This window comes from Oxyura jamaicensis, chromosome 4 (genome assembly GCF_011077185.1).
Source record: "Oxyura jamaicensis isolate SHBP4307 breed ruddy duck chromosome 4, BPBGC_Ojam_1.0, whole genome shotgun sequence".
Lineage (NCBI taxonomy): Eukaryota > Metazoa > Chordata > Aves > Anseriformes > Anatidae > Oxyura > Oxyura jamaicensis.
In genome coordinates this window covers 95,853,119-95,863,155 of record NC_048896.1, presented here as the reverse complement: position 1 = coordinate 95,863,155, position 10,037 = coordinate 95,853,119, and the positions used below count along the sequence as shown (strand labels likewise).

The window sequence follows — 10,037 nt, the reverse complement described above, 5'->3', positions numbered from 1 at the left end:
CACAGCACGGCACCCCACGGCACCCCACGGCTCTCCCCTAGCATGCAGGAACCATAAAGCCACCCAGGACCCCCATGCCAGTGAGCGGGGGGATGTGAGGAGCCGGCCAGGAGGCGTGGGGCAGGGAGAGCCACACCTGCACGCAGGGAGCTGGGGATGGGGACGGAGCCCACAAAGGCCCCGTGGCCACCAGCCCTGCCCCAGGGGAGTGCGGCTGCGCGGCCGTAACCTCAGGGCAGGGCAGGGGACCTGGCCCCTTGTGTTTATTTTTGTGGGCACAAGCTCAAAGGCCTGGCAGAGGGACAAGGAATGGACAGAGTCACCGGCAAGGCCGGGGCTCTCGGTGCGTGCTCACACACCCGCATGGAGATGGCTTTGCTCCCCGTGCACGGCCCCCGCAGCGCTCCTCTGGCACCCGCACAGCTAATTATAACGGAGCACCAATTAAGCGGTGCTCCCGGTCGGTTGAGCAGTGCTCCCCCTCTCCTGGGGCGCTCCCACCCCGTGCGCCCAGGCACCGCTACCGCTGGCGGCTCTCTCTGCTCTCCCCCCTCTCCCCGAGCTGGCTCCCGGCTGCTTTTGGCCCAAAGCCCTCGGCGGGTGGCAGGAGCAGCGCGGGGGCCTCCGGCTGCGCGTTACCTCATCATGTGGATGGCCTCGGGGTCGCTGCAGAAGCTGAAGGCGTAGCCGCTGGACGTGGTGCCGAAGTCGATGGCCACCACCACAGCGAAGGAGGGGCTCTGCTGGGAGCGCGCCTCGCTCCTCTGAAACGCAAGGCAGGCGTTGGGGATGGGACAGCAACTCGCGCGGGGCGAGCACGAAGCGGTGCTGGCTGCTTCGGGAAAAGGGACAGAGCCTCCTGAAGGGGTTAATTTTTCCTGCGTCGGGCCCGCAGGCACGGCGATTTCTCCGAGCCTGACCCCACGCCGGGGCAGGGACTCGGTGACGCCGTGGTTTCCTCTGCAGTGATGCTCTGCGGTTCTACAGCACGGGGCAATTTCTACTCCTGCAGAGCTCCAAACCAAAAAGAAGAGAGGCTGCCTGCGTGCTCGGCCCCGTGGTGTCTCACTGCAGCGGTTTCCAAAGAAAACCTCTATGGGAAGTGGAGAAAAACCAGCTGGAGGGAGCTGCGCCTGCGGCCCACGCAAGCTGCCCGGGGGTCTCTGCTCTTCCCCACGTGGAGCTGGTGTTAGGGAGCCTGCTACCTTCAAACCCCACAATTTTTAACTCCGATTCACCCAAATCCTCCCTGCTTGAGAGACGGGGGACGTCCAGGTGCCCAGGACCGGGTGTCCCCAGCAGCCTGCGCACCAGGCAGCGCAGAGCGCCCGCACCTCCACGGGGCAGAGGCAGCCAGCTAAAAGCCCTCATTAAGTTTTTAATGCGTTCAGATCTGATAAATGCAGACATGAGCTGGCCTCAAAAAAATAATAATAAAAAAAAGCTCCTATTAGCCCGGGTGATGTAGTTGTCTCAGAAATGTGCACGGCCTGCTAACGGCAGGGACAGCAAGCCCCCGGGAGGGATCTGCTCCGGCACGCGCCTTCGCCTGTCCTCACAGCCCCCGGGAAGTTCCGATAGGAGCAGGCAGAAAAAAGCACGTGGCACCAGCCGGAGAAAAGCTTTGGGAAGAGCTGCACTTCTGCTGGTATTTCCTCCAGGCCCCCCCTCCTGCTGGGCCATGTCCCCTACGCTACCCTCGGGCACTGGCATGGCTGGGAAAACTGCGGGTGCTGCAAATCCCCTGGCACGGGTTTGGGCACCAGCCCGGTAGCTGGAGGGGCAGGGTGGACAGCGAGGGGCGAGCACCGATGGGCAAGGAGCCACGTGGGGACGTGGGGACCCCGCGATTGCCTTACCGGGGACTGGGAGGGTGTCAGCGGGGCGATGCTGCAGCTGTCGTGGTGCATCCCCGGGGAGCCGGGGGGGGACGGCGTGGGGCACCGCTCGCCGTTGGCACCTGGGGACACAGCGGGGTGAGCCTGGCACGGGGATGAGCCCCGTCCTCCCCCGAAGACCCTTCCCGGGCGTGAGAGCAACGCGCGGCATCCTGATGGAGACGTGGCCATGGTATGGGCATGGGTTGGTCAGCGAGGGGTCGCAGCTCGTGCAGGGGTGGGGACGTGGTCACAGAAGAGCCCCAGGACTGAGGCACCCCCTCCTTGGGGCACGGGGAGGGGTCAGCACTTGCTCAGCACAGAAATGTGGGACAGCTTGGGGTCAGCGAGGGACTCAGCTCGCTGGCGGGGCAGGCTTTGGTGGCGAGGCGTGGGCTGAATCCCTTCCCCATCACCCGAGGGGAACTGGCACACGGAGGAGGATTCGTTTCATCCTGAAACCGGCGCCTGAAGCACTGCGGGTGACCCTGCAAGCCCAGCTCCTGCCCCCTGGCTCTGCGGAGACTCTGGGGGCGGCTGCAGGTGGAGACCCTTCCCTTTCGGATGGGCGAGCTGAGGTGGGCTGGGTCCTGCCTCGTGCAGCTGAGGGGAACTGGGCCGGCGGGAGAGGAGGGGTCTTTGACCAGGGAAGGAGCAGCCGGACCCAATTCCTCCGAGCTGACGACAGAAGCTTTAGGACCAACGAAACATGACGTATTTGCAGTAATACGGGATGCGCTGCGTTCTCTGGGCTATTTTTAAGCCAAGACGGCCATCAGCGTGTGATGAGCGCATGTTAATTCGGCAGCTTCTGCTGGGGACGGCTGCAAACAGCCCCGGCGGCTGCGCCGTGCCGGGGGGCGAGCAGCTGCAGCACTTCTGTCCCCCGCTCTGCGATGCCACCGGCCCCATCCAGCGGCAGGAGGCGAGGTCCTGAGCTCGTGCTGGAGGTGCCCGGCTCAATCACGGGGCCCCAGCCCGGGGGGATGCCCGACCCCAGCCCCGCACCACCAGCACCGGGACGGGGCGAGTGCCGGAGCCGTGCCTCGTGCCCGGGCTGCCTGCTGGCCGTGCTCCTCCCGGCACATGGCTCCAATTAGCAGAGGGGCTGATTAATCACCCGCCTGCGAGTGCACGAACCCACGGATGGACAGGCTCCAGCTGTGGGCCCGGGGGGGCTGCGTGCAGCTCCACGGGGCTGCGCTGGGGACAAGGAGCTGGGGATGGGCTGGGGATGGGCGCGGGACCCCCGCTGCGGGTGGTGGCGGAGCTGCAGCGAGAAGGAGCCGGGGGGGGGGATGCCAGGCCCTGGGGGTGGCAGGATGGGGACGGGGCCAGGGCAGGGCTGCTGCCCAGCGTCTGCTCCCTGCGGGGGATTGTTCCCTGCTGCCTGCACGTGGCTGCGCTCGCTGAGTCCACCTGAGCTGCCGTAAATGCACGAGGTGCATTGCGAGGGTGTCCCCCCCACCAGGGGTACCCGGCACGGATGCCCAGATGTCTGTATCCAGGTGAACCCCCCCCAACACCAGTTTGCACCGGGACACCCCAGGGACAGCTCCCTAAATCCCTCTGGCTGCTTGGGAGCCCCAGGGCTGGCAGCGGGGGTCTTCTGTGACCCTAAAACCAGGGCTGGGTTTGGTGGTGGGCACCCCGATGCCGGCAGTGGGGGTCCCAGCCGTTCCCCGCCGCTTTGGGCAGGCCAGGAGCCGAGCCGCCGGCACACACCACGCGCGGCTCACCGGGGCTCAGCACCGCGCGTGCCGCTGCCAGAGGCCCGATTTTGCTGTGGGCCCCCCCCGAGGGCTGGGGGGGGGGGGCTCGGCTGCCCCCCGGCACGCCACGGCCTCGTCCTTCACGCCTGCTCCGTAAGTGCCTTTCCCTGTATCCGTGTCTGCGGCATGAATATTTGATCCCTGACAAAAAGGAAAGTCCCCCGGGGATGGGGCGGCGGGGGCGGCGGGGCCGCGGGCGGGGAGGCAGCGTTGCCCCTTTCTGGGGGGGCTGCAGCACCCCAGAGGGTGGCCGGGTGCGGGGCTGGGTGGCGCATGGGTGGGGGGGCACGGGGGGACACGGGCTGGGGCGTGGGGGGGGGTCGCAGGGCAGGCACAGGGGGGGACCGGCGGGGGGGACTCGTGCGGTGCCGCTGCTGGGGCCGCTGCTGGCGCGGCGTCAGGTTTCGCGGCAGCAGCTGGTTCTGGTTATGGGGCGCGGGGGAGCGCGGCTCATTAGGGGCGCGGGGGGGTTCTGCGGCGTCAGCAGCCGGGGGGTGGCGGCGGGGACAGCAGCGGCTGCCCTGTGTGGGTGTGGGGGGGCAGACGGACCCCCCCCCGCTGCCCTCCCCGCGGCACTTACCCATGCGCAGGCTGCGCACGCCGGGCTCCAGCAGCGTCGCCATCGCGGCCTCGCCTTCCCGGCTGAAGAGAGGGAGAGGGGGTGGTGGGCGAGCGCCTGGCAGTGCCCCCCAGCGCCCCCCACACCCTCGGGGCACACGGCGTGCCACCCACCGAGCATGCACCGGGCCCCCCAGGGTCACTGGGGAAGCCCAGGCTTGACCCCACTCAACGACCCGGCGGGGACAGGGCTGGCCGTGACCCTGTGTCCTCCGGGACCCCGCAGGGACCGTGGCAGGGGAGCCCGAGGTCCATCGGACACCGGTGGTGACGGGGGGGTGTCGCAGGCCTCAATCCCGACACACAAGCCCTCCGTGCCATCCCTGCAGGGCGGTGGTCCTGGTTCAGGTGGCTGCTGAGCGGTGCCGGCCGTGCACGGGCACTGCAGCAGCCCCGTGGGACGAGGGGGCCCGGTTTTGGTTCAGCTCCGCTCGCCGTGCCGCAGCACCCTGCCCTGGCTCAGGCTTTGGTGGGAGAGAGAAAATGGCAGCAGGCGATCCCCTAAAGCTATTTCCCGAACTGCAAGGAGTTATTTGTGCTGGAAAAGGCTCCCTGCAGCGCTGGGGTCGTGCTGGTAGGAGCGGCCGTGGCTGAAGGTGTCCCTGCCTGTCCCAGGGGGCACATCCAGCACGGACCCGCTCCAAAGCTCCACTCCCCTGGCTGAGGAACGGGCTCCTGGTGCCCTGCCGGCTGCGAGAGCATCACGCCGCCCCCGAGGCTGCCGTGCCGCCGGCTCGCACCAGCGGTTTCCATCCTGCAGAGCCCCAGGGCTCTGGACACGGCTTAGCAAGGCGGGGAGGAGGCTTTGCTCCCAGCCAAACCCACCCACGCGCTGCCGCCCGGGCAGCCAGAGCCGACCCCCGGCAGAGTCCCGGGAAAAGGCCTCGTGCTACAAAAAGGCAGGTGGCGAGCCTCGTCCCGGGGCAGACGCGGTCCCGCTCCGGCCACCCCTGCAAGTCAGCGCCGACGGAGGCGGAGGTGAGGGGCGAGCCAGGAGGAGCTGCAAGCCGAGGATCTGACCGCAGCGAGGGATTGGCACCGGCGGTGCTGCCCAGGGGTTTCCGTCAGGCCGAGGCGAGGACAGGGGCTCCTCCACCAAAAGCAGCCCGTCCCCGCAGCGGTGGAGGCGCCTCGTGCCGCCGCACCCCAAAGCCCGGCTGTGCCGGGACGCCTCTGCTCCGTGCTCGGCTGGCTGCAGCTCTGCCCAGGGCTTGCCTCGCGCCACAGTGGCCGTTTGCCCTGGAGGTTGGGCTCCCCTCGTGCTCCTCCAGTGCCAGGCAGCCTCCGTGGGCAGCCCCGGCCCTAAAACCCCAGCGCCCAGCCTGGGGCTGCCGCTGGGGCCATGCAGGGACAGCCTCGGTGTCCCCATCCTCGGTGTCCCCACGTGCTGCCTGGGAGATGCCAAAGAGGCTGCACGCCTCCAGCGGGTGCTCGGAGCCATCTGCCCGAGCAGGAGGCAGAAGTGAGAGGCCCTGGGCTTTTGCGACTCAGAGGTTTCGTGTCCTCGCCCTTGGTGGCCGTGGGACGCTCTCGGTCGGTCGGGAGCCGCAGCAGAGCCCCAGGCTGCGGGTGGCTGAGGCTGTGGCATCAGGGCTGGTGGCCCCTGCCCTGCCTGTCCTCGTGCAGCCCCAGACACTTGTCCCCTGCACCGGCCGGGTGCTGGCACAGCTTTGGGGGTACCCCACGAGCCTGACCAGACCCCGCAACCCCTGCCAGGGAGGGTGCCAGCGGCTCCCAGCGCTAGCTGGAGGCAAATTGTGCAGCAGCAGCAGTTTCGAGGGCTCTCTGCCGCTTCCGCTTCTGCGGGGGCTGAGGGAAACGGGGAGAGGAAACGAGGCTGGGAGGGTTTGGGGAGGCAGGCAGAGCGGGCCGGGCACCGCGGGGTGCCGGTGTGTCCGCACGGAGCACGGCACGGGAACACCGGCACCGCCGCACGCGGGGGTCCCACGGCTCCGCCTGCACCAGCCCGGGGGTCTCCGGGCAGCTGCGGGGCCATGGGGGTGCAGTGACCCCAGAGACGGGGCTGCCGGGCTTGGGGGGCCCCCGAATGCTCTGGGCAGAGCTCCCCGGCTTGTGGGAGTCCTCCCCTGCCTGCTGCCATCGCTTGGCCACCGCCGGGCGTCCCCAGCATGGCGCGCCCTGTGCCAACTGGCAGCCTCCTGCTGGCACCGCAAGGTGCCGGGATGTCACCACGCTGTCCCCACGGGTCATGGTGGTGTCCCTGCAGGAGGGGGTGGGGGGAAAACAGGGCCCACGGAAGCTCAGGGGGGTACAAAGAGCCACCCCCACTCCCACCCGTGTTCCCTGCCCGCAGCTCCGGGCTGGGGATAGGACCCAACCCAGCCCAGCCCTCCCCAGTTCCACGGCACTCGCTGGCCAACGTCCCCAAACTGGGGAGACACCTCCGGTGACCCGGCTGTGACACCTTCCCCATGGCCCAGCCACAGCCGGGCAGTGCCAGGTCCCCCTGTCCCCACGCTTCGGGTGGTGCCGCTCGGTGCTCCCCAGGTCCCACCGCGAACCCCGCGGGAGCTCACCTCTGCGGCGGGGACAGCGGGGGGACCCCTGGGCCGGCCACCGCCTTCTTGCTCCAGCTGCTCCCTCGGCTCCTGCCGCCGGTGCCCTCGGTGCCGCCGGTGCCCTCGGTGCTGCTGTCGATGGCCTCCTGCCCGCGGCCGCTGGCGATGCCCAGCAGCTCCAGCCCTTGCCTGCCCGTGCCCGGCCCCGCCGCCCTGCGCTTCGCTCTGGCTTCCCGAAGCGCCTTCCTCCGCTCCCCGCTCCCGCCCGGCCCAGCCCCGGCAGCGGTTCAAATTGCAATTCCAGCTGCAGATGTGGGAGCGGGGAGGAGGCAGGGCCAGCGGCCGCCGGGACGGAAACCTCGGCTCGGCCCCGGCCTCCCCGCACCGGGGTGGGACCGAGGCCGCCGAGCAGCTGGGGGGCTGCGGGGAGCTGGGGGGCACCCCGGCCCTCTCCCCTCGACGCCTGCAGGCACGGCTGCCCCACAGATCTCTCGTATCCACCCCCCCACACATTTCTCCCCGGGTTTGTGCCGCTCTTTGCACCCACAGACACCTCGGCCGTGTCCCTGCAGCCCCCTGTCCCTGCCTGCCCGTGTGTCTGTCCTGCCTGTCCGTCCGTCCGTGCCCCCAGCCTCCCCATCCCTTCCCAGCCCCGTTTCCCCCATCCCCACGGCCATCCCCGCTCCCTGCTCTCCAGCTGAGGGTTTTGGCCGGGGCACGTCGCCGTGTCCCCCGGCCCCGAGAGCAGGAGGCAGCCAGGCACCGTGCCACCCCTGCGCGGCCACCGCCGTGGCACTGCCCGGGGCCAGCCTTGCCCTGCCAAAAGGCCATCAGATCACGGGGAGGGGGCTGCACGGAGGGGTGGGGATGAGGGCGGCCGGGCGAGCCGTGCCCCGCGGTGCCGGTGTTGGTGGCACGCACCATGTGCTGCTCGCCCGCAGCCCTGCGCATGACGCTCCGCTCGGACTGCTGCCCGCGCCAGGGCACTCATCCTGCTGGCTGCCCCAAGGGGTCCGGGGGTGCGGGGTAGTGCCCGCACACACACACATTTCTCTGCCTCTTTGCCCCCTCGGTGTCAGAGTCGCCGGCCCCAGTTTGGGAACTGGGAGGAGCCCAGAAGGTGCTGGGCAGCGGGCAGCGCCCAGACCCCCCTGGAGCCCTGCGTGTGCCCTGTCGTGGGCTCCCAGATGGGCCGTGGGTGCGCTCACACACGTGTGTGCCCTGCAGCCCGCTCCTTGCACAAGGGCAGCTCTCCGGGGAGCTGGTGCCGGGGCTGGGGGGTGCAGGGCCCGGCTGTGCCCCCACCGCCGGGGGGGTCTCAGCCCCACCCGGAGCCGGGAAGCTGCTGGAGGGAGGGGAAGAGGAGGGGAAGAGAGGGGCGGAGGGGGGCTACGCCTGTGTTTGCTTCCCTGGCTCCCCGTCAAGGGATGAGGTAGCGCTTTCCGGCGATTGAGGAAGGGCCCCGAGCGGTGCCTCGCTGCCGCAGGAAGCACGGGAGGAGAGCGCAGCACCGGGGGCCAGCACCGGTCCCCAGCCGGGGCGCAAAGAGCTCGGCTGTGCCGGGGTGGAAAAGCAAAACGGGGGCAGGCCAGGCTGGGCATCCTCCACGTGGGCACCCCGTGCGGCTCCGCAGCTCCCTCCCCAAACCCCCTGGGCACGCAGCCTCGTCCAGTTTGCTCCTCTGGGCACACACACCCAGCCCAGTTCACCCAGTTTGTTCGCACCTCTGGGCACGCACCCAGCCCAGTTCACCCAGTTTGCTCCTCCAGGGGCCGTCAGCCTGGGTGGGCAAAGCAGAGCTGGCCCCTCCTGTGCCGGGTCTTGCTGTGTGGCGTGAGGGGGGCAATCACCACCACCACCACCACCACCACCACCACCACCAGCACTGTCACCACCACCACGGTGGCAGCGTCACCAGGGCCACCTGGCTGCAGCCCCCCCGTCACCTCCCTCTGCCCCCAGGTGTGGGGCTGGGGGAGCTGGGCGGTGAGGCGGGCACTGGGGATGGTGCAAGGGGGAGCAAAGGAAGGGGCCAGCACACCCCTGGGACCCTGCTGCCCACTGCTGTCGGCCAGGGGGGCTGCTCAGGACCCTTTCACAGAACTTCCCGTCCCACCCAACCCCGCTGCTCCCTGCAGCTCCGCGTCCCCTGGGCACTTTGGGCACAGCCCCAAAATGAGGGTGCCGGGGCTCAGCCAATGTCCCCACACCCCGCCACGTTCCTGCTTGCTGCCAAGCACTGCCCTGGGGGGGGCTTTTCGGGTTGGTGGCCCCCGCACCAGCTTCCCACGGGAACCCTGGGGCGAAGGAAAGCACCGGAGCGCGGGGGCATCTGCGGTCACAGGGCACGTGGGCTGGGACGGGCGCGCAGCTGCTGCCCGTGCCTCGGTGCCCCGGTCAGCACGGCGTCCACTGCTTCTGGGGAGGGGGGAGCACCGTGGGTGGTGGCTGGGGGGCATGCCTTCATTTCCACGGGCAGAAAGGTTTTCCTTCTTCCCTCCTTTGGCTTCCCTGCTGTGCCTTGCTGTGTGTCCCAGCCCCTCGTTCCCTCCCCTCCTGCCCCGGGGTTGCTGCGTCCCTGTGCCATGCTGCTCGGTGCTGGGATGCCCATTTCTGGGGGGGGGACAAGTGCACGGAGCCGTGCTGCTGCTGGCAGCCCTGCGCCCCTGAAACCCCCTGCCGGGGAACAGCACAGCCCCCCTGTGTGCACCCACGGGGCCGGGTCCCAGCCCTGCACACCCTCCTTGTCCCGCCACACGCACACCCACGCACACCCACTCCCGACTTCCCCAGGAAGCCGCGGCCACGCACGGCGCCTGCGCGCTGCTCGCAGGACCTTTGGTCCCCGGGGCCTCATTGTCCCCAGGTCGGGTGCTGCCAGCTTCCTTCCCGGCCGCTCCCCTTCCCCTGCCCGCCCTGGCTGTGTCCCTGTCCCCGCTCCTGGGTCACCCACCACTGCCACCTCGCAGCGGGCTTTGCCCAAGGAGCCTCATCCTTTTGCTGTCCCCTTTCCCTGCCCCGGCAGCACGTTGTTCTTGCAGACGAAGCACTTTCACGCCAGCGGGGTGCCAGATGTCCGGGCCTGGGGCTTTCCAGCACCTTCAGCCTTTCACCGAAATGTCCCCAATGATGCCGGCACGTGCGGCCGAGCTGCTCCGGGAGCCCCGTGCCGGGCAGCAGCTCGGGCGAGGAGACCACTAAAAATAACCCGAGCTCAGCTCCTTCCTGCGGTGTCGTCACGGGGCCTGGAG

The 10,037-nt window shown here is 69.5% G+C and overlaps 2 protein-coding genes across 2 annotated transcripts in view; one reads left to right on the top strand and one right to left on the bottom strand.

Annotated features, from left to right (window-relative positions):
* The window catches only part of HSPA12B (heat shock protein family A (Hsp70) member 12B), a 17,723-nt gene extending 10,519 nt beyond the window's left edge, over positions 1–7,204 (bottom strand). Inside the window, exons 1-4 of the mRNA XM_035325973.1 lie at positions 6,805–7,204; positions 4,230–4,291; positions 1,860–1,960; positions 640–764 (exon numbers count right to left, since the gene is read on the bottom strand). Coding sequence (XP_035181864.1) covers positions 640–764; positions 1,860–1,960; positions 4,230–4,272 — 269 coding nt within the window. The 5' untranslated portion in view covers positions 4,273–4,291; positions 6,805–7,204. The remainder of the gene's footprint in view (positions 1–639; positions 765–1,859; positions 1,961–4,229; positions 4,292–6,804) is intronic.
* Positions 1–9,224, top strand: part of C4H20orf27 (chromosome 4 C20orf27 homolog) — a 25,806-nt gene extending 16,582 nt beyond the window's left edge. Inside the window, exon 8 of the mRNA XM_035325977.1 lies at positions 9,213–9,224. The gene's annotated coding sequence lies outside the window, so the exon portion shown is untranslated. The remainder of the gene's footprint in view (positions 1–9,212) is intronic.
* Positions 9,225–10,037: the final 813 nt, after the last annotated feature.